The 24,671-nt window shown below is 42.3% G+C and overlaps 1 protein-coding gene across 2 annotated transcripts in view; it reads right to left on the bottom strand.

The window, feature by feature from the left end:
- TENM2 (teneurin transmembrane protein 2) overlaps positions 1–24,671 on the bottom strand; it is a 1,754,865-nt gene that overhangs the window by 409,791 nt on the left and 1,320,403 nt on the right. The window contains exon 9 of one of the 2 annotated variants that reach the window (XM_081504400.1): positions 6,410–6,619. The exons of the other annotated variant lie outside the window; for it this stretch is intronic. Coding sequence (XP_081360526.1) covers positions 6,410–6,619 — 210 coding nt within the window. The remainder of the gene's footprint in view (positions 1–6,409; positions 6,620–24,671) is intronic. 2 annotated transcript variants of the gene reach the window in all.

The following is a 24,671-nucleotide window of genomic DNA, read 5'->3' as shown; positions in this document are numbered from 1 at the left end:
TGTTTGCCAAGTAGAGGAGGTCAAGAGTATTTTTGTGATGTGGTATCAGTTTTTCCCAACCTTTTAAGCAGCGTAACTCGTGTCCCTTAAGGCAACGCTCTCATCGTCTTCTGTTTGTCTCAATAAGTCACTCAGATATTTCCAAGGTTAACATTTAACAGAGGGGTGGGAAGAAAAGTCTCTGGAATTAGAAAGGTTAGGTTTGATACCCAGGCCGTTCATTTCTCAGCTTTGTAACTTCAGTTACTTCTTTGTGCCATAGTGTTTTCATCCATGGAATGGGTATGACGGTAATCCTTTTACTCTGGGATGTGGTGGGGATTAAATGAAAGGAGGTGTGTGCTGTGCTGTGCTTAGTCCCTCAGTTGTGTCCTATTCTTTGTGACCCCATGGACTGTAGCCTGCCAGGCTCCTCTGACCATGGGGATTCTCCAGGCAGAAATACTGGGGTGGGTTGCCATGCCTTCCTTGAAAGGAGGTATATAAAGTGTCTGACATAATACCCAGTGTAGAGGGAGAAGGCAGCTTTGGCGGAGAAGCAAACCTATGTGTTTTGCATTTAGGGCAAGAGCAAGGTGAAGGTGTGCCCTGCCCAGCCTCGGGACAGCATCCAGGACTTGGTCCATGCTGCTGGTACACTGGAACCCCTCTGGAGGAGAGGCAGTCAGACCACTGCCTGAAACCAGAAAGGGATTACAGGTAGCTCTGAACATCTGGCCCCCATGTCCAAGCTGAAGGAGAAGAGCTGGGAACCAAGCAATGCATGCACAGAACAAATCCAATTTGGGGACATCAATGATATTTGGACTCGGTTTCCTAACCCCCAAGTCAAGAGTGAACAATGAAATCTCTCCCGAACAGGTGTGCCTCTTTCTGCTGAGGCTCCCACTGAGTTCTTTACACTGGTTCTGCTGCTGCTTGTCGTGATATGTACAAGTGTTATTCAACACTTTCTCATTTAAAGACGATCGACAAAGTTCTAGAGGATCAAAAACAGGACAAACCAAGCGAAAAATAGGTATATTGAATATGATTTGTATGTTCCTCCAAGTTGGGATATTCTAAACTGCCTTCATTCCCCCTCGTTATCCAGTTTTTCCATTCACACATGATGTAAAGCATTACACTTAGCAGTTCCCGAAGACACTGATAAATTCATTTATTTAATAAATACTTATTGAGCATCTATTTTGGACCTAACACCAGAATCCTGCAGAGGAATTTTATGCATAATGAAGTGAATCTAAGTGAAGAAAGAGAAGCCTAGAAAGAACAAAGCTAAACTGGGGTAACTTAAAAGAGGTGCAATAAACTGTGAAGAGATGCCTCACTGGAAAAGACCCTGATGATGGGAAAGACTGAAGGCAGAAGGAGAAGAGAGAGGCAGAGGATGAGATGGTTAGATAGCATTACCGACTCAATGGACATGAATTTGAGCAAACTCTGGGAGATAGTGGGGGACACAGAAGCCTGGCGTACTGCAGTCAATGGGATCACAAAGAGTTGGATACAAATTAGCAACTGAACAACCACCACAAACAGTCTCACAATGTAGAAGGATTTTTAAAAGAAAACAAGTTAGTATTATCAGCACAGTCAGATCATTCATGTGTTTAAGAACTGCTGTGAGCTATTTAGGAAATCCTAAATAAAATTAAATTAGAGTGGGCATAATATATTTAAGGAGGCAAGAAAATTTGTAACATATTAGAGGAAAAATTCTTCCCTAAGCCTAAAATACACTGGGTTGGCCGAAAAATTTGTTCAGATTTTTCTATATGCGCTCACAGGAAAACTCGAATGAACTTTTTGGCCAATCCAATACAAGGGGAAGTCGTTTCATTAACTTAAAAAATTCTGGGCACTCCCCTTACGCCTCATCCCAAATCCAGCCCCATGGATGGTGGGAGGGGCCAGATGAATGAGGCTGTCTTGGGGCAGTGCTTTAGTCCGCAGGAGAGGATGTCATTTCTAACGTCTCAAAGGCTGTCAAGACAAAGTCGTCATATGGAACATCTGCTTCTCAGGTTCTGGGTGAGGAGTACCACCCCAAAGTTGACTAATTTCCATAAACATTTAGTTATGAGCAATAATATTTAAGGTCTGTTGCCCATGGGACAAACAGTTGACATGGTCTTTTATAGAACTAAGGTTTATCTATGGATCAAATCAAGTTTTGTCCTTGGGTTGTGCACTTTTGGCACATTAGTAGAAAGGTTTTTTAACTGAAAATGTTCTCTATGGCTCATGAGGAGGGAGGTCATAAGACATTTTGACAGGGTGCTCTTTCACATGCATTATGGCATGTTTCTGGGAATCGGTCGTCTTTCTGGCCTCACTAATATAAGGATTCGCAGAATTTCCCTGAAGCAGTCAGTTGATTTGTTTTTATCTCACGGATGTTGTGTGTGTTGGGATTTTTCTCTTTTTGCTTTGGTTTCTGGGAAGCTTAGAATCAAGTTTTTCTGTCTTAAATAATGGAACGGGACTTTATATATATAAGCCTGTATATATACTTTTCTCCCTAGATTTTTCCCTTTATTCTCTTACAATTTTCCAGTTTTTGAAAAAAAAATTGTTAGAAGCTGTCCAAATTATAGGGAAGATATAAGAGAAGGAATGAATGAATGAATGGATGGCTGAATGAATGAATGGATGAGTGAAGTTTTTTGCTTTATGATGCCAGATAAACAAGAGTATCGTTTAATGAGCTAGACAATTGAATTCCTAAACCACTCTAGGGAACTCAGTGCTTGCTGTTTTGAAGTACTATGTTCTTTAGAATTAACTAAGGTGATGCTTTTTAAAAAAGAGTTGGGCAACTTCAATGTACTTTAACAAAGTGACACTCTCCAGCAGAGATAGCTTCTTTGTCACACAGAACCAATGGGAAAGGTACTGGCAGATGCATACTGATTACATTTCTTCTGCATAGTTTGATGTTACTAATGAGTATTCAAAACCCCTTTATTTAGACTTTCAAGAAAATGAAAACTCAACCTTTTAGAGTGGAGGAGGTAAGTCAATGCTTTTAGACTAGAATGCAGCTGCCCAGGTATTTTCTGCCTCATATGCCGATAGCAAAATGCAAACCCCATTCCTATTTGGAAGGTAGTCTTATGTGTCCATCTGTGGGAGCCTCCATTATGCTGCCGCTGGGATCCAGACTTTTTTCTTTCAGATGAGTTACTTCACAGAATCTGAAATTATGCTGCTGTAGACAAGAAACATCTCTGGAGCTGACCTGCTCTGGCAGGTCAGAACACAGAATGGACCACTTGCTGGAGCTCAGTTATCTGGAAGAAAATGCTCGAGGGGATGGGAAGCAGGCCTCTTCTAAGCATCTCACTAGCTGTACCTGGGTACCAGCACGATTGGCACAGATTGAAGGTTAGAGCAATTTGGCTGCACAGGTGCCAAGGTTTTAGTACCGTCCACTAAAGAATGCACTATTGTCATAGACAATAATGACAGGGGAGCCATAACGGTGAAGTTTGTTGTTGCTTTGAGATGTTTGTGTTGTCAAAAACATTTTAGTGTATAGTTTATGTCCAGTTTGTCTCTTTAGAACAGAGGCTCTTTGAGCAGGAAATGAGCACACTGACTCTCCTAATGATGGGCTTCACTAATGTCAAGTCATAATAGCAACAATCAGAGGACAGCAGGAAATAATTTTTTTACTGTCATGTATGTGATGAAGGTGTTGGAAGGGGTTTTATTTCACCCAAGAAGGAGACAAAGACCAAACTGGTCCCAGATCTTCAAAGCACAGGGTCATCGCCAAGAGACTGGCTTCGAAAAGTCTGTGTTCTTAAGCAGCTGAACAAAACACAACCAATCACGTGGTCGCTTTGTTTGTGCCTCCACAGCTACTGAAAAAGCCAGCCCCTTTCATCAAACTCAATTCAGAACACCCAGGCGTGGCTCTGCACTTTGCATCTTCTGTGTCAAATTCTATTTTCAATCCTTTATGTCAAATTTAAATTCATGGCAACTACATTCAGATCTTGATAGAATTCCCAATTTGCTTTGGACCCCACATTCATTTCACAACACACACACACACGTGAGCACACACATATTCAAAATGGATTTGCACTCACTTTGGCACTAAGGCAGAATCAAGAATTTTGAATGGCTGCCAGTTGACCAGAGCTTTAACCAGTTCTCAGATTAAGTAACCTCCCGAGAACAAGGATAGTGCACGTTTGGATCTTTACCCCTCAGGTGAAGAAATCCTGTCACTGTAGTCTTAAGTGGGATGGAAATGGACCCTCAAATTTTCTGTGGTATTTTGCCCTATTACTGAAGCTTAAATAGCTATCAGTCTGAAGTGAGCAGAAAAAATTGGTGCAAGTGAAGAAAAATGAATAAGTTTGAGTCTGAACACACACATCTGTTGTGTCCACCAGAAGGAGGTCTTGATTAGGTAGCAAATCAACAAAAATTCCCTATCAACCACTTATAATCTGATACAACAGAAAAGAAATCACTCATGGCGTTATCACTAAGAAAACATTCTAGACAGCCCTGAGGTATGAATTGACCCCTCTTATGGAAATCATCTTGGCTTGGGTATATATATATATGCATAAAAGGAGATAGTTTTTAAAAGCTCATTTTCTTGCTAATAATCATCTGTTTTTAAAAAGCTATCAGCAGGTGCACCTCATTTCAAAAGCCTCTTGTCCTTTATAATACAATATTCATCACGATTACATAGTATGAAATAAAAAGCAGCAAAACATAAGCGAGGATAGTTCAATTAAATGCAACATAATCTCAGAAGCAAAGAAAAAAAAAATGATCCTGTAGCTAAAATCAGGTTCCGATGAAAGAAAAAAGGGAATATATTTCCACATATTTTTAATTATATAGAATTTCCTCAAACATGATTTTTCATAATATATTCCATTAAGTTAACATCATATTTGAAGAAACAGCATTTTCCGATTTCATTTTAAGCCTGATTTTGAGCAATTACAGTGTCATTGTTCCGCGGTAGAAAGGTTGAATTCATTTACTGTGTGGTTATGCTAGTTATGATTGATGTCTCTTCTCCAAATGATAAACCAATCACCCCAATGATGTAATGTCATTTTAAGAGTGCCATAATCACATTTCTCTCAAACTAGAAGCTCTGATGAGTTCTAATAAAGATTTATGGTAGATTAAAGGCCTTCATAATATCAACAATGGATTGCTCATTTGATGAGAGATTTGATTAGGTAATTTTTTTTTGAAAAAGAATATGAGTTTACTAAATATATCAGGGCTGGCTTTGAAGAAGGGCATGGGCCATCATAAGTAGCAGTCTATCATCCCATCTCCTGAATGAATCATCTTTAATGTATTTAGGAGGTCCTCTCTAATTGTAGAGGTTGAGGCCATTGGTGGCATATACTCATGGATGGAGCCCAAATACAACCTTATCAAGGAACACCCTTGGCATGGAAATCCAGAGCTTTCTGGATTGCTTTTAATGGGATATGCTAATGAACACCATGATTGACCAACTCCAAAGATAACTCCAAAGCCTTGGGGGTCGGGAGCAATTAATTTCCACAGATGTCTCTCCTTGGGCTGTAGGTACTTAACCCTAGATGCTGCCTAATCCTACATTCACGTGTTTTGTGAGCTACCAACAGCAGAAATCAAAATAAGCCATGGCTACTTCTGGGTCTGGGGCAATTCCACCTGAGATTTAGAGATCTGGAGCTGAGGCAAGTACCACAAAATCCTCAAGAAGGTGATGGAATGCCGTGACCAGTTCTTTTAATGTGTGAATGTGAAAACCATGGTGAGAACCAAGGATTTAGAGGTGGTATTTATCATGGTACCACGGAATCAGCTCATTAATTTCAAGTGAAGTGGGACAAGTAGAGGGTCAGAGGAGAGGTCACCCCCAAACGCTTCAGACTTGACAAGACATTCAGCATTCATTCACATCAGGGGAACACATTTTAATTGCAAAATCATCTAAACAAGCAAGAAAGAAAGAGTCAGAAGCCAACCATCAAAAAAAACCCAACATCTGAGATGCATATGCATTACGCACATTGAGGGTGTCTGTTGGCTATGACCAGAATTATTGTAACACAACATTCAATATTCCGTCATCTCTCCACACTTCACCTTTGAGACCTGCAGACTCTCACATGCAGTTGTGGGGAAATTCTTCCCACTGAAGGAGATAAGCTCTGTTCAGATAAGCCACACCTCTTCAGTAACCACGACCTACAACAAATAGACCCTGAAACCTCAATGTCACCAGATGACAAAGGCACATCACTTCCTCACTCCCCACACCACCTTCTCCCCAGCCCTGGTTTCAGAGGTGTCATTTCGCAGGAGACGCCAGACCATCACACACACAACACCACATGTTCAGACGCCACGGTTTCCTTACCACTGCTGGAGGCTTGCTGGGGCCCTGAGCATGCTCTGAGCAGGTATGAATTGGGGGAGAACTCCTCATCGGGGTTGGTGTCCATGATTTGATGGGAGGTGTTGCTGTCTAGCAATGGCATCTGGCAGCTAACGGGTGGAGGATTATGGGAGCTAGGCAGCTGAGCAGATGGGAGGAGGCTAGACGAGGATGTAGGTGGAATGGGACGACCTGAGAAAGAGGACAGAGGGGTCAAAGGTCAGCAATGAGTGTCATGAGAGCATCCAGAGAAAGTTACATTACAATCACCTCACAATACAAACATCAAAAAAAAAAAAAAAGCTCCAGATGTATTTTTTTGAGTGGTTTGACGATTTTTCCAAATGTCCAAATTCATACGACCATAGTTGTGTATTTCAGAAAATGGACATGACAACAGAAGTATCCATCGACACAGCTGAAATGGGATCAGTCAGGAAGACATCCACTTCCTTCTGTCTTTCCTGCTATGGTCCTAATTGAAGTCTCTACCATCTCTCATCGGACTAGCTCCCTTCTGTTCTCCCTGCTTCCACTCTTGCCACACATCTGTCTCTGACCCTTTGTCTCTCTCCCTTCTCTACAGCAGCCAGAACGCTATTTTACTGATAGAAATTAGATCATATCACCCTCCTGCCTGGCACATTCTGGCGGCTTCCCACTTCCCGTAGAAAGAGACCCAAACTCTTTACCCTGCCCTGCATGTCTCGTCTACACTGGCACCAGCTGCCAATCCCATCTCACCTCTGATAGTGGCCCTTACCACGCTCCACTTTTATTCTCCAGCCAATGTACCATCTTTATTTCTGTTGCTTGCACATATCACACCATTTCATCTTCAGAGTCTACACTTCCCGTCCCCTCTAGTGGAACATTCTCCCTTACTTGCAACTTCACTGATATTCACAAGCCTTCTTCTTCTCCTCATTCAAGCCTTCCCTGCTTGCCTTCTTGAGAACTGCCCATTTATCTGCTCTATCCTGTCATCCTGTTTAAATGTCTTGACAGCCCTTATGACTTTTGGAAGGGAGATACGCCTACTTATTTTATTCACCCCTATATTCTCAGTATCTTCCTAACAAACAACACCTGTTAAATGAATGAACAGATAAATAAGGGAGACTAAAATCAAACTCATTAGTCTGGGGAAGAAGGGGCAGAGAGGCAGAAAGGGCAACACGTTTGCATCTCAAAGAAGTGGCCAGTGCCATCATTGTCTGGTGGCTCAGATGATAAAGAATCTGCCTGCAATGAGGGAGACCTGGGTTTGATCCCTAGGTCAGGAAGATCCCCTGGAGAAGGGCATGGCAACCCACTCTAGTATTCTTGCCTGGAGAATTCCATGGACAGAGGAGCCTGGTGCGCTACAGTTCATGGGGTCCCAAAGAGTCAGACAGGACTGATTGACTAACTCTTTCACCACTGTCTTCACCATGCGGCTCTTCTGGACGTCACTGGGAAATTCCTACAAGGACCATCCATACCAAGCCATAGGGAGGAGCAGCCAGCATGGAAGGAGGTGGGCAGTGTCTTGGAGCTGGCCTTCAGACAAGAACTTCTTCTCCTGCACAGAAGGCTGCTACAACCTCTCTTTTTCTATGGCAGGGAGCTCCTGGCAGCAGAACTGCTGAGTGAAGATAACTGCCGTGTGGACTTTAACCTGATTCACCCTTATATCTTGGGGTCCTCACGATTGCTTGCCTGCTGGTTTGTTCATTTGGAAAGCTCAGAAAAACGAGCCAAGAACAGCAGCCCAGGGGATATGCCCTGAATCGGGGGTTGTCGAAAAGAGGGACGGTATTAAGAAGGCAAACTCAAGAACCAGGTTAGAGTTTAAACTCAGGCAAGACATGCCTGAGGCAGAAGAAACCCATGTTCCTGCTTTTAGATGCACTGCATCAGTGGAGGCCTTTTGAGACATCTCATTATTGTTAAGTCGCTCAGTCATGTCCAACTCTTTGCAACCCTATGGACTGTAGCCCTCCAGGCTCCTCTGTCCATGGGATTTCCCAGACAAGAATAGTACAGTGGGTTGCCATTTCCTCCTCCAGGGGAACTTCCAGACTCAGAGACTGAATCTGCATCTCCTGCACTGGAGGTGAATTCTTTACCACTGAGCCACCTGGGAAGCCCTCAGACATCACATCAGGATGTATATTTTTCTCATCGCTTTTGTAATTGTATTTCATGATCAGTTCCCCAGTGCATTAAATGTTATTGATATATCATTTTGAATCAGTAAAATGTATAAGCATCTCCTAAAGGCACTCTGCTAAACACTGAGGATACAAAAGTAAGCAAGATATCATCCTTGCCCTCAGAGAGCTCACAGTCTAGTAGGAGAGGCAAACAGTAAAATACATCATTTCAGCAGCACATGGTAAAGAGCATGATGGTCCCCTGTAAGAACATGCTTCTATGGGAGCCCAGAAAAAGAGACCAGGTGGAGGTAGCGGTGGAGAGTCAAACAAGGATTCTTGGGAAAGGTGGTATCCAGGCAATCTTCAAGAGAAGAGGAAAGGTGAGATGAAACACAATGAACAACAGCACAGACACATCAAACCACTAGCCGATTACCCTTTTTGAGGGTGGGAGTGGCAGAAAGAGATAGGAAACAAGGTACCCTTAAAGATTAAATATTAGGGGCTCGGTAACACAGTCAAAGAAGACTCATTCCTGAAGCAGGTCAATGGATGAATGAAGTTTGATTTAAAAAAATCCAATTCATTCATAACTGTTCAGGAGCCATATAAGGCATGATATTCTTGCCAGATGCCCTGGAAAGGGTAGGCTGAATAATCAGCATGTGATCAGAATCAGTACTCACATTTAATCAACGTGACTTCCTCCCAAAGCTGATAAAAATACTACCATCATCATTATTATTTTAACTGCTAATCTTTTCGCATAATGACTATATGCCTCTCACAGCACAATCATGATCAGTTATCTGAGGTTAAATGATTATTATCCCTATTTTGCAGATGAGAAAACTGAGGCACAGCACAGTAAGACTGCATAGGCAGCAAGTGACAGGGCCACGTTTGCCTATTCCCAAATCTACTCTCTCACCAGTGTGCATGCTGTTTGCCTAAACTTCATGGTGACAAAAATGGAAAAAGGTGACATACAAGGAGGGGAGGTGATGGACAGGAAATCATATTTCAAGTTTCCCATTTCCCCATCTCAAGGCACTCTGGAGATTTCAAATTAGAAACACTGCTTTGAATAACCATTGATAGCAGCTATCAGCTGGCAGAGTTCAAAGCTTTTCTCAAAATTTTGTTACTAAGTTCAAAGTGGCTTCTTCACAGCCCTGCTACCCTCCACCTTCTTCAAGGCTCCTTGACGCAGAGATGGCCTGACCAGGGCACGGTGAAGTTGGCATTCACATCTACTTAGCAGTGGGGCTGTGGCAGGAATGGATTTTTAACTCCCAATCAATAGGCTTTAAAGTTTGTATTATTGAGGCATATTTGAAACTGCATGTTGAAGAACAAGGGTGGCTGGGAGCCAATTTTTAAATTCCTTTGAGTGACTGAGGTGGAACTGAAGTTCAGGGGCAATTTTCCAGGAGCCTGATATGATAGTTGCTGTGAAATCATTCTTTACATGAACTTTTGGAAATTTTGTTCAGCACGAATTCATTTCCTAGAGTACAGACAGGACTGCTTTTTAATTTATACACATACAGACAATGGAAGAGCAGTCCTAACACAGTGCAAGCATGGGGGTTATTCCGGTCTATTAGAAAACATACCGCAGAATTATTTGATTCCTGTAAAATCCATGCACCCTTAAAAATCCATGCTTTGGTAGCTCCTAAAATTCTCTAGCTGGTATCCACTACTACTTGGGAAATTTCTCAGTCCCAAGATCTGCCCCCAATCAAATTGTGTGCTGTTCTCTATTTGCTATGTCATTTGCTAATTTTGTTCACTTATGCTACATTTTTCCCCATGACTATTCCAACTGACAGAGACCATCTGTACAGACACAAACAGGTTCCAAAGTACAGGGGAGAAAGCTGGAACTTACACAGGCTCACTTTATAGACCATGATTTCTTACTAAAATACTTAGTATGGGATGGGCATGAAACCAGGGGCTATGTCCTTACCCAGTTCCTACTTGATGCACTATGGGGGCTCCTTGACCCTCAAACTATTTTTGAAATTTCATTTTGAATGTGTATAGAGTCCACGGCAAATATACAGAAAACCAGGTTTCACCAATCTGTTAAAAAGCAAGAGGGAACATGCAAAGGCAACAATATGTCATTCATTAAACTCACATGGTCTTGTATATGTGTGGGTGTGTATGTGTGTGTTTTCTAAGATCCCCATGTAAATCAAAGTCTAATTATGTGTTGGATTCCCCATGACCTTAAAAGTGGGAACTAAGTAAAATTTGCTGATTTTTATGCTTTCAAATGAATAAGATTTTGTGACGGTTTCAATTCGTAATATTTTTTGGATTGAAAGACACACGGCATGGGCAAACCCCTTAAGCCACCTCTCCGCCCAACCTCTGGACCCATCCCTATTCTCACTCCATGTAAAGAACAAGCCTGCCCTTCCCTGAGAAGTGGGCAAGCAAGGGAACTGTTATTTGTTCTCATTACCCTCTGCTGTGGCATGAGCCCCAGTAAAGTTTTGCCTGAGAAAAAAAAAAGGACCCTATGAATTTTTATCTAACTAAAAAAATTATGACATTTTGATTCTACTTGTTTGACTTAGTATGAATAGAATGCTAGATTTCTGATTAAAAAAAAACAGATATGCAACAAGCAACAAAGGTTTGCTGTATAGCACAGGGAACTGAACTGTAGTCATTATCTTATAATAACCTATAATGGAAAATAATCTGAAAAATAATATATGTATATAACTGAATCACCTTGGTGTGTACCTGAAACAATGCAAGGCAACTATGTGTTGACAACACATGTATTTAAAAAAAGACATATAGCCAGACAAATCAGTTTCATGCTAGCTCTGACTGGTAGTGGCTGTTCAGAAGTCTGTGTTGAGAAGGATTCTGAGGACACCCTGGGTTCTGAAGGAAATAGTCATATCATCAAATAGAAAAGTCATGGATAAGGAATGAGGGGAAAGGTAGCATATCTTTAGAATGCATTTGCCATCTACGCTCCAGCCCTTCATACATCATCTGCTTCTGCCACATCTGAAAACTTTATTCCACACCATTTGTGGCTTAGGTCACCTTGCTTTCACTCCCAGTGTCTTGATCACAGCTCTGTCTTTCCTCTTAAACTGACTTGGATCCAACTGTAGTTCTCCCACCCAAGATTAAATGTCTACAATCTACTTTCCATCCCCAAAGCAGTAAACATCATCCGTGAAATTCCTGATCTGCCCAACTGCTGCTAACACATTCACTAATTTATGATTGAGGGCATGTTGCAGATCAATTCCCCAAATTCACTTCCAACAAGTTCCTCTTTCGTTCAAAAGATTAATGGCCAGCTGATATTAAAATCTTTTGCGTAGACAATGCATAACTGATCTATGCAGGGACGGGGTGTCAGGATACTTGGTGGAGCAGAGACACACGGGTGGGAGACAGTCAAAACGGAACAAAACGAACATCGTGGAGAACAATTACATATAAAATAATAAGTGAAATGACCTCATTATTAAATATGCATGTGATTTTGCTTTGTGCTAAGAATTTAGCCAAGTATGTTACATGCATTTTTCTCTTATAACATTCACAACTTCTCTGTGAACAAAATCCTATTATCATCCCCATTTACAGGTGGAGAAACTGAGGCTGAGATGGACTAACTTTTCTAATGTTGTATCAATAGCAGAACCGGCTGGGATTTGAATTCAGGTGTTCTGATGGCAAATCCCAAACCTCAAATGGTTCCTTCTATGCTTTCCCACTTCCCACATTAAAGAAGAGAGATTGCTAAAAAAAAAAAAACAACAACAACAACAAAACAAGGTATGAACCCCAGACTCATTGATCCTCTTCTGGAAGGCACCATAGAGGTCATTCTGCTGCTGCTAAGTCGCTTCAGTTGTGTCCGACTCTGTGCGACCCCATAGACGGCAGCCCACCAGGCTCCGCCGTCCCTGGGAATCTCCAGGCAAGAACACTGGAGTGGGTTGCCATGTCCTTCTCCAGTGCATGAAAGTGAAAAGTGAAAGTGAAGTCACTCAGTCCTGTCCGACTCTTCACGACCCCATGGACTGCAGCCTACCAGGCTCCTCCATCCATGGGATTTTCCAGGCAAGAGTACTGGAATGGGGTGCCATTGCCTTCTCCAAGAGGTCATCCTAGGGGAGGTAATTAACCCGGGGCAGAAACAAGGCTCCTTCTGGAAATAGTCAGAGATCACGCACACACAATACATGATTTGCAAAGAAAGAAAGCAATTCTTAAGTCAGAAACAGGAAATCCTCTGTGCTTTTGTAAGTTTAAAGGCTTAATAAAAATATCACTTTTGTGTTAAACTTGAGGTTGCAAAAGGACTGCGTTAACAAAAGCAAAGCGGTTGGTTCAAGAATTTAAACAACTGTTCTAATGACATTTCCCAATACTTACTGTTTACTCAGATGTCTGACTAAATTATCCATTTCCCCTCAGGTGTTTGGGATTTATGAAATCTCTATCTTTGACAGAGTGAAAAGTGAGGTATGTGGGTATGTATGTAAACAGAAATAATTTCAGTGCCTGAGACTGTGCCCTCCTTTTGTTGAGGAGGGAATGGCAACCCACTCCAGTATTCTTGCCTGGGAAATCCTTTGGACAGAGAAACCTGGTGGGCCCCAGTCCATGCAGTTGCAAAGTGACCGAGCAACTGAGCACTTAGTTTGTAATTGATGAATAGTTGAGGAATGTGGCCCCCCTTTCTTTGGAGTTCCATGTGAACATCATGCTGGAAGATGGATCAGATCTTTTCAACTCGACCTAGTTCCGCACATGGAACTTGCAGAAGGCTGTTGGTGGGACAGCTCACTTGAGGTATGGTGAGCTCAGGGAGGCGCTGGGGCATAGGAGCCCCAGCCGCCACCACATCTGGTCCAAAGTACCCTGACAACAGCTCGAGGTGGACTCCCTGCCTCCAGCTGAAGGAATGCGGATGAAGCCACTGCACATCTGTTCAGCCTATTTTCTGTGCTAAGAAAAAGACTCTGGGACTTTTCACATACCCTTCCCCAATTGTCAGGTACTTAGAATAAGAAAAAGGAGTCCAGAATGGTGGTGGCTGAAAGACAAGGGAAGGGAAAAGCTCTTGAAAATAGAACCAAGGAAGGTCCGAGGACCACCATAGATGTCAGGGGAGTTTGTAATTTCCTTGGTTCTGTCTTGTCACAACAAAAATTTGAAGCGATGGACAGACCAGTGTTACAGTTCCGTGTTACAGCTCAGTTTTATTTAGAAAGTAAATGAAAATACATCCTCAGGCATGAGGGCATGTCGGCCCAAAAGACGCGAAGAGAAGAGAGGCCCCCAAGCCCAATTTTGGCTCCTCTTTTTATATGTTTTTTCTCCTCCCCCTGGGCCTGCCCTATGTAAACTGGGCTAGCCAGGAGTGCTGTTTGTTTTACCTGAGGTCCTCACTCTGGTTCTCGGACCTTCCTTTGTTGTATTTTCGCGGGCTTTTCCCTTCCTTGTCTTTTAGCCACTGCCATTCTGGACTTCTTTTTCCTATTCTAACTACCTAACACAATGATCACAGCAGCACTGTCTAGAGACTCAGGGATGTTAAGAACAGAGCAGAACCAAGACCTGAACTTCAGCTTGTGTTTTACTAAAACTGCAATGGCTTATTCCTAAACCTGGACTTGGCTCATGTTGAAATTCACATCATCCAACCCACCCCATTCTCATTTTCTACTCTGCCCTAAATGAAATTCTGGATTCCAATGGATGTGATTATCCAACAGTCTTTGGCAAATGAGGATTTCCGCCTTCCTGCGTACAGTATTCCTGTCTCGATACTGTGCAATCCATCCTTAGTTCCTTGGTCCACTCGCTTTCCTCTGTCCTCCAAAGCCCAAGTGGGGAATGGAGAGGGCACAGACTTTAAAGCCAGGCTGACTGAGCTCTGCCACTTTCTGTGTGTGAGTTTAAGCAATTGACTTCACCTCTTTGGACCTCTCTGATGACACTAACACTGATGAACACTGACTTTACATGCTGTAGTGAAGGCCAGAGATAATATACCTAAGGCGGTGTCTGAAACCATGGTAAGTGCCAGGGACCAGATGGAGACAATGACACTTGCAGCTTACTGGTTTCAGTTGGTCTGCAAGCACCTACTCTGTGTGCACGGCCATGCGATAGTCACGGGGTCTATCATTCTTTCCTTTTGTGTTGAGTCTCGTAGACAGTGAGGCTGGAACAATGTAGCTATCCTGCCAGTCAAGGGGAGAGGCTGCCTGAGAAAGGGGTACGCAGACAGGACAGCAGAGGTGTGAGGGGCAGAGAGATAGATTCGGATGGCACTGTTAGGGTACTGGATTCAGCTAGGACTGAAGCAACTCTGTCACTGAGCTTCTCAGTATATGAAACAATTCATTCTCCACCCAATCCTCTTTTGTTTTGTTTTGTTCAATTTTTTGAGCCAGTTTTAATTGGTTTCTGTCACTCAGAACCAAAAGCATCCTGTCTAAACCTGGTTACCAAGTCAAAGTGAGAATATGACTTGGTCAATACCATAACGTTATTTAGTAGAACACCTAGAATAAATTTCAGGACAGAAGACTTCCAGAATTATGAGATGTTCATGTTCTATAAGCTGATTCCCTTCTTGTTAAATCGCGAAGAAATTGAACATGTTGGGGCCCAGAGAAACCATTTATTGCAGGGGGTACCTAGTCTACTGATATGAATACTATGGGCATCAGAGTGTAGGGGAGAGATGCCAGCAAATGTTGGTTTCAATCAAGTTTACACTGCAGTAGCCTTCTGTCCTTGGCAATGGAGAGAAACTCAGATCACCTTCTAGCTGGACTTGGCCTTACAATAAATATACTGATCTTGGAGTAGGGTGAGAGAATCACTCAAGACTCAATTTCTTGCCTGCGTCTAAGATTTTAAAAAAGAACAGAGATAGTAGGTTCACTCAAAACTGTAGAATGCAAAGTGACCTCAATGAATATAGCATTTGAAAACTCAAATAGGTGTGTATATATATGTGTGTGTATGTGTGTGTGTGTAATTTTTACATCATATTATGTATTTATATTCCCCTGCTAGCTGCTTATATTTAGTGTTGATGTTAGGCTAGATCAGTCATTCTTAAAGGGGGGGAAATTTTGTCCCTCTGGGGGACAACTAGCAATGTCTGGAGACATTTTGGTTGCCACAATTCAGTGGGAGAGGATGCTACTGACGCCTAGTGAGCAGAGACCAGAGACGCTGCTAAACGTCCTACAATGCATAGGACTGTCCTCCACAACAAATAACTTCCAGCCCCAAATGTCAACAGTGTGGAGGCTGAGAACCCCTGGGTCCGCGTGTGTGACAGCTTGTGATTAAGATCCTTTATGTGACATGGTCAATTTCTAAGTAGCTCCTTTTTTTTTTTTTCCAACTGATAAGAATTAGGTAGATATTGGAGAAGGAAATGGCAATCCACTCCAGTATTCTTGCCTGGAGCATCCCATGGACAAGGAGCCTGGCAGGCCATGGCCCATAGGGTCACAGAGAGTCAGACACAACTGAGGCGAATAAGCACGCACTCACACAGGCAGATATTAGAAGTAAAAATTGGATTCAGTTAGCTCTTCCCCTTCACCCAAGAAAAGTTCAAGCAAATAAGTTTAAGATGCAGATGGGGGGATTTAAGTTAGAGAGAGGGAAAAGTTCCTCAGAGCAAATCTAATTTGTTGCTAAGAGATATTACTGTTGGCCTTTATCCGGAAAACGGGGAGAGCTGCCTGTCAATAGAGAGTTGAGTTGCCTTTACAGATGAAGAGATTCAGGGGCGAACATTCCAGCTCAGGTGTAGGTAAGTGCATCTCACCTGAGGAATTTTCATGATGACCTCTTATGTCTTCTCAATGAGGCAGTATCAGCTTAACTGGGCTTGAGCTATTCCATATCAACCCATTTCCAGTTTTTATTTTTACAGCAGAAGACCTAATTGCCCTCTTCACTCACACTTCACTGAACTCACTAAAGCCCAGTTAAGCATTTTCTCGAAAACAAATCGTTTTCAGATGGCCCTGGCAAAACTACCCTGATTTCACACAGGCCATTATACATAATTTATCGGGAGAGCGGCAGGCTGTTGGACCTGCCCCAGTTAAAAGGCCTCTTTCAGGAGCTTGAGCATGAACTGTCTTCACAGTTTGGGGCTCCATGCCTTTGAGCGTCATTCCTAGATCTCACGAACAACTTGCCTGTTTATATAGCACATCTTCCTGGCAGCATTGCACTTTGGAAGGTGTCAAATATAGATCAGGCTCTAGATAGAGGGGAGAGTTTATTTTTGAAGTAATATGACTTCTATAATTTTTCTTAATGCCAGCCCTTTCATATTCATGAGATGAAATGCAGTGAATCTGTACAGTTTCCCCTTTGGAGGACATAAATTCTATTCCACCAGAAGCAATACAACTCTTTACCCAATGTAAGGGAGTCTCAAACACGTTCTGACCACAAATTCCTAGTTCCTTGATACATGCATCTTAATTACATCTCTCAGCTTCTTTAAGATGAGATGGTATTATTATTTTGGTGATGTGAACTTGTGTGGATCAGCGCTGACTGACAGAACTCGCTGGGGTGATGGGTATGCTCTTCGTCAATAGTGTTAAATGCATGTGAATACCAAACACCTGAAAGGTGACTACTGCAAACGAGGAAGTGAATTCTTAATCTAAGTTCGTATAGCCACATGGGGCTGCTGGCTACCATATACACTTATATACCAATATGGTGTATAAGTCTACCCTAATGGTTCTAGCTTGCCACTAAATGGTACCCCTCACTCCTGTGTCTCTCTCCTCCATTCAAGAGCCAACATATTTCTGAATATACAGATTTGTTCCTGATATCCTCCTTTACTCTCCCAAGGCTCTGCAGTGCCTACGAAACATAGTTCTAACTCTCCCAGGGAATTATCTCTTCCCAGATGCTCTCACGCTCTATACTTTAACCACATTCGAGCACTGGGATGACTGAATATCCATCTTTCCCTCCCCTCCTTCCCTGTGTATGGAAGTCATTCCTTTCTCTTTGACAGTTTCAACCTTCTCCTGCAAACCTCCTGGAACACTCAGCTTAAGCATCATCTTCTTTATAAGTCTTCCCTGATCACATCACCCACTGGTTACCCAGGACATTCTTCTATCATTGTGTTTGTAATATGTTAGCATATTTATTTTTCTACATGTCTGGCTCATTCATGAGACTATGAATGATTGGGCAGAAATGAGGGATCATGCACCTCTGTATCTTTGTATCCAGTTCAGAGACTGTACACTGTAAGGAGCGGTGCTATTGGTTGATTATAACAATTCATGCCACAAACATTTATTGAACATGTGTCAAATGCACAATGGTGTTGACTTCACTGCTGGATGCCGTTTCTACTGGTCTTGGGTTTTTGGTGCCTCTCAGTGTGTCAGTATTTTGCTGAGAAGAATTTATTTTGATTTTTAATGTATGTTTTTCTTTTAATTAAGTAGCTGGAACATTAAGAGTTGGACCATAAAGAAAGCTGAGTGCCAAAGAATTGATGCTTTCAAACTGTGATGCTGGAAAAGACTCTTGGGAGTCCCTTGGACAGCAAGGAGATCAGGCCAGTCAATCCTAAAGGAAATCAACTCTTAATATTCATCAGAAGGACTGATGCTGAAGCTGTAGCTCCAACATTTGGCCAACTGATGTGAAGAGCTGACTCACTGGAAAAGACCTTGATGCTGGGAAAGACTGAGGGCAGAAGTGGGTGACAGAGGATGAGACAGTTGGATGGCATCACTGACTCAATGGATATGAGTTTGAGAGACAGTGAAGGACAGGGAAGCCTGGCATGCTGTAATCCATGGGGTTGCAAAGAGTCGGACATGACTTTAGTGACTGAACAATGACAAAAAAATATTCAGCTACTGCTTCATCTGGTGCTCAAATGAAGACATAGCAGTCGGCAACAACCTTGGAGGGAAAAGTTACTGCTTGATTTATTAATAGGAAATACGTCGGCTGCCAAGATGGTGCCTTTCTAAGGAATTCTCCATAGTGGTGGTGTGATTATTTTTTGGCTTGGCTAGGTTGACCCCAGAACCTAACCCCTGTGTACGATGCACTCCCACTCTATAATTATGAAGGCTTCCTATCCTAGGAACTGCTTCTGAGGAGTGACCCACAGCGGCCAAGAACACAAGAAAGAAAGTGAAGTCGTTCAGTCATGTCTGACTCTTTGTGACCCCATGGACTGTAGCCTGCCAGGCTTCTCCATCCATGGGATTTTTCAGGCAAGAATACTGGAGTAGGTTTCCATTTCTTTCTCCACGGGATAATCCCAACTCAGGGATCAAACCTGGGTCTCCCACATTGCAAGCAGACTCTTTACTGTCTGAGCCACCAGGGATCCCAAGAACAGAAGGGGAGAGTGCTAAATGCAGTTCCTACGGTGTCACAAGTAATACACAGAACATACACTGGGCTGTTTTCTAGTCCTCCTGGAACCTACATTATATTCGCATAAGAGCTTATTTGGGGGGAAAACTTTTAGAGAAAGACTGAAAGAAACTGTATGCCCATGACAAAACTTAATTTTCAGAAAGCTTCCTTGGGAAACATCTTCCATGACAAGTAGGAATCCATCTTACTTTACATTCACTCCTTGGGTTCATGATACATGGAAATACCAGACTGCCAATTGCTAAGACTCACTGAGCTCTTCCAATGCACCAGGCATAATTTCCAAACCTTTAAAATATATTATTATATTTAATATTATAACAATCCTTTAGGGTAGGAAATATTATCCGCATTTCAAAGGACAGAAGATTGAACTAAGACGGGATGGGTTGGGATGGGTTGGGATGGGTTGTCTCGTTGGAAGAACTTGAGCTCAGGCTCTAGAGCTTTTAACACTGCATAGGGAATGACAATGAAATTTAATTAACCATTATAATGACAAAGTACCCATCACTGATGTGACAATATGATTGGCAGTGGAACCAGACTGAAGTTTAACTTAGTTCTGCCACTGATTTGCTGGGTGAATTTTGGCAAGTCACTTAACTTTATTGTTCTCAAATGTTTGATAAGCAAAATGTATATAAAAATATAGATCATTCTGAGCATTGAATGAGATATTTATATAAATGTTCTGAAGTAAAGAGTAAATATTATCATCCATCAGAAGGGAATGAGAGAAACGTCCTATTCCCCTTTTCCAGGACATTCTGAGGATTAAATAATAACATATATGAAAGTCCAATGCAAATGGTAAAGTGCTCTACATATGGTAACTGTTTTTGTTCTCACTATTGGAAGGTTTCTTTTTCAAAGGCTTTGTTTGCAGATAGCAAACAGTTCTCAGCTGAAGTCTGTATTATTCTCTGTCCCTTAGGGACAGCAAAGATAAAAGAAGGGCTCTAGGTGACAGATGCTTGAACTTTGTCACCTCTCTGTTGCCTACTCACACTACCACCCACCCATTCCTCATGGACCATTCCTTGATAAGGTGCTAAAGATTAGATATTTTAGGAATAATCACCGACAGCCAACAGAAAGGCTGAAAATCTCCCCCTCAAAGAATTTAGAAATGTTTGAAAACTAGAATGGAGAAAGGAAACTAGACCAGTACTAAGGCTAGCTTGTTAGGAGACCACGGATTAGTTCATTAGTTCATTCTTTCCTCATATAGTCATTTCTAAGTCATTGCCTTGAACATAAACAATCCCCAATAGTAGTACAGTTAGTGAGGAGGCCACGGATCCTATTGTGGCTACCTCAGCGCTTGCTAGCTGAGTGATTTACAGCAAATGAATTACCCGCAGTAGGCCTCAGTCAATGCATGCAATCAGTGCAGTTCAGTTCAGTCACTCAGTCATGTCTGACTCTTTGTGACCCCATGGACGGCAGCACACCAGGCCTCCCTTTCCATCACAAACTACCAGGGTTACTCAAACTCTTGTCCATTGAGTCAGTGATGCCATCCAACCAGCTCATCCTCTGTTGTCACCTTGTCCTCCAGCCTTCAATCTTCCCCAGCATCAGGGTCTTTTCAAATGAGTCAGCTCTTTGCATCAGGTGGCCAAAGTATTGGAGTTTCGGCTTCACCATCAGTCCTTCCAATGAATATTCAGGACTGATTTCCTTCAGGATGGACTGGCTAGACAGTCCAAGGGACTCTCAAGAGTCTTCTCCAACACCAAAGTTCAAAAGCATAAATTCTTCAGTGCTCAGCTTTCTTTATAGTGCAACTCTCACATCCATACATGACTATTGGAAAAACCATAGCTTTGACTAGATGGACCTTTGTTGGCAAAGTAATGTCTCTGCTTTTTAATATGCTGTCTAGGTTGGTCATAATTTTTCTTTCATGGAGTAAGCGTCTTTTAATTTCATGGCTGCAATCACCATCTGCAATCACCAAAAGTGATTTTGGAGCCCGAGAAAATAAAGTCAGCCACTGTTTCCCAATCTATTTGCCATGAAGTGATGGGACCGGATGCCATGATCTTAGTTTTCTGAATGTTGAGCTTTAAAACAACTTTTTCACGCTCCTCTTTAACGTTCATCAAGACGCTCTTTAGTTCTTCACTTTCTGCCATAAGGGTGATGTCATCTGTGTATCTGAGGTTATTGATATTTCCCTGGGCAATCTTGATTACAGCTTGTGCTTCTTCCAGATCAGCATTTCTCATGAGGTACTCTGCATATATGTTAAATAAGCAGGGTAACAATATACAGCCTTGACGTACTCCTTTCCCAATTTGGAACCAGTCTGTTGTTCCATGTCCAGTTCGAACTGTTGCTTCCTAACCTGCATACAGATTTCTTAAGAGGCAGGTCAGGTGGTCTGGTATTCCCATCTCTTGCAGAATTTTCCACAGTGTGTTGTGATCCATACAGTCAAAGGTTTTGGCATAGTCAATAAAGCAGAAATAGATGTTTTTCTGGACTCTCTTGGTTCTTTGATGATCCAGTGGATGTTGGTAATTTGATCTCTGGTTCCCCTGCCTTTTATAAATCCGGCTTGAACATCTGGAAGTTCACGGTTCACATACTGTTGAAGCCTGGCTTGGAGAATTTTGAGCATTACTTTACTAGCGTGTGAGATGAGTGCAATTGTGCAGTAGTTTGAACATTCTTTGGTATTGCCTTTCTTAGGGATTGGAATGAAAACTAACCTTTTCCAGTCCTGTGACAACTGCTGAGTTTTCCAAATTTGCTTGCATATTGAGAGCAGCACTTTCACAGCATCATCTTTCAGGATTTGAAATGGCTCAACTGTAATTCCATCACCTCCACCAGCTTTGTTCATAGTGATGCGTCCTAAGGACCACTTGACTTTGCATCCCAGGATATCTGGCTCTAGGTCAGTGATCACACCATCATGATTATCTGGGTCGTAAAGATCTTTTTTGTACAGTTCTTCTGTGTATTCTTGCCACCTCTTCTTAACATCTTCTGCTTCTGTTAGGTACATAACATTTCTATCCTTTATTGTGCCCATCTTTGCATGACATGTTCCCTTGGTATCTCTAATTCTCTTGAAGAGATCTGTATTCTTTCCTATTCTATTGTTTTCCTCTATTTCTTTGCATTGATCACTAAGGAAGCCTTCCTTATCTCTCCTTGCTCTTCTTTGGAACTCTGCATTCAAATGGGAATATCTTTCCTTTTCTCCTTTGCTTTTCACTTCTCTTCTTTTCACAGCTATTTGTAAGGCCTCCTCAGACAGCCATTTTGCTTTTTTGCATTTCTTTTTCTTGGGGATGGTCTGGATCCCTGTTTCCTGCACAATGTCACGAACCTCCACCCATAGTTCATCAGGCACTCTGTCTATCAGATCTAGTCTCTTAAATCTGTTTCTTACTTCTACTGTATAATCGTAAGGGATTTGATTGAGGTCATACCTGAATGGTCTAGTGGTTTTCCATACTTTCTTCAATTTAAATCTGAATGTGGCAATAAGGAGCTCATGATCTGAGCCACAGTCAGCTCCCAGTCTTGTTTTTGCTGACAATGCTACTGTACTATTACATAACCCTTCCTATTACTTGTAGGCAATGTGAAGATGTAGTCTCAGCCACAGTCAAACCCATATTCCATTGGAGGAGACAAATACTCACTTTTTGAGCATTCACAGTGTTCTGGCAATATGCTTAGCACACTTCATTATTTGTAACTTAGTAATTTGTAACAACAATCCTGGAAGGTATGATAATTATCCTCACTTTACAGATGAGGAAACTGAGGTAGGTAGAGTTCCAGTGGCTGGACCAAGGTCACACAGTAAGTAATGAGCAAAGCCAAGATACTAATTCAGATCTCTATAATTAATGACTGAATGGCCACAAAGAGTTATTGCAACATGAGTGAGACAGAGAGAAGAGTAACTTGAATCAGCAGGGAAGGCAGATTAGAAAGCGTAGCACTGTGGAGGTGACAAAACAACCTGTAGGAAGCTCTCCTTCAGCTCTAAAACTCCACAATTTCTAGATATCATATACTGCACCCAGATAACAAGTATAGAGATCAATAATCAGGTCAAGATCACAGGTGAGGCTTCATCCTAGCAGAAATTCACAACCTGACTTCCACCTTCCCCATCATCTCCCAGCCTGGCTTCCTTTTTTCATAAAAGTCAGAATGAATCTTCACATTTCTCTTTTAGGCACTGCTGGGTCCTGTTCTCTGAAGGCTCATTTAGAATACTCACCAGGGGAAACTATGCTTCCACGCAGACAGCTGAAGACATGAAAAAATGACCTTTGAAGGGCAGAAGAAATCATTAAGGGGGAAAAAAGAGGAGAACTGACTCCACAAGTTGGCATAATAATCACACTGACCAAATACCCTAGCCACATGTTTCTCAGCCTGAGGACTGCATGCCAAATGACTGATGTGTGTCTGAAATCGCTATGCTGTGGTTGAAAATATATGGAAAGGGAGATGTTTCAGACTTTTCACAATACACAGGCATCCTTGTGGCCTGCTGGACAATGAAGATGTCCCAGTTCAGCTCATGAGAACTTATCCTGTGTGCGTGCATGTACCCATGTGCACAACAATAACACATTCTTAAATTAACTGGAGTCAGCAAAATTAACATGCATCCACGGGGCACTATTGGCCAAGTCTCTATTTTCATAAATAATGGCTTTCTCACCTTCTACAAGCCTGTTTGAAGACCTGCAGTGCATCCTGGCTACAATTCAAAGCCCACCTAATGAAAGCACCTCCACTGTCAGCAATGTTAATGTCACTTTAAAGAGTGTGAAATGTTGCTAAATGTGTCAGGAAACAATTAGATAACATAAGAGGCATGTTTTCTCAGTGCACAGAGAAATATATTATGCAGACGGGAGATAAACGCAAAGTTTTCTGAGCTCCAGCATATTCAGCACTCTCACCCCCTCCCCCCGCCTCTCTTTTTAATCCAACAGAGAAATTGTTTGGCAAGGCTCAGCCCTGTTTCAAATACTTGGAGAAGGGAGAAAGGCCTGCTTTGCCTCTGACTGTTGTCGCTTGAGCCCTGTGCTCTCAGGCTCAGCGAGATACAAACAGTCTTCCACTCAAATTAAATGTGTGCTCTCCTAATTAGCATTATAAATATAGGTTTCTCTGAGCCAGAGTTGATAAAATTACAGTGTTGGGCTGGAAAGGAACCGGCAGCTCTCCCATGCCAACACAATGGCTGCAGAGTTTGCCCAGCTAGAACAATGCCTCCAGGGCCTGCCCCCATCGTCAGAGGTCAGCCTGGGGAAGGAAGGTAAATGCCAAGCCAGCTGACATTAGGACAACGGCAGGGCCCAGATGCAATCTGTTCTTTGTATGTGATGGTATAAGGTTTGGCTTCTAAGCTCTGGGGAGAATGGTTCTTATTGCAAAGTGTCTTTGTAGAGTTTTGTCATCTCCACCACCTGTGGGGTTCCAACAGGGGCCTGGTAACCACAGGCAAAGACCGATTGAAATGGATTTTTCCCATCTCCATCCAACACCGCTGTCCATGGTCCTGAAACATCACCGAGCACTAGGAAATGGTTGCTTCTTTCTTCCCAGCCCTGAGATGCCTC

This window comes from Giraffa tippelskirchi, chromosome 6, assembly GCF_054371585.1.
Source record: "Giraffa tippelskirchi isolate mGirTip1 chromosome 6, T2T-mGirTip1v1.2.pri, whole genome shotgun sequence".
In the NCBI taxonomy this organism is placed as follows: domain Eukaryota; kingdom Metazoa; phylum Chordata; class Mammalia; order Artiodactyla; family Giraffidae; genus Giraffa; species Giraffa tippelskirchi.
The sequence above is the reverse complement of the archived record's forward strand: the minus strand, read 5'-3'. Positions and strand labels throughout refer to the sequence as shown.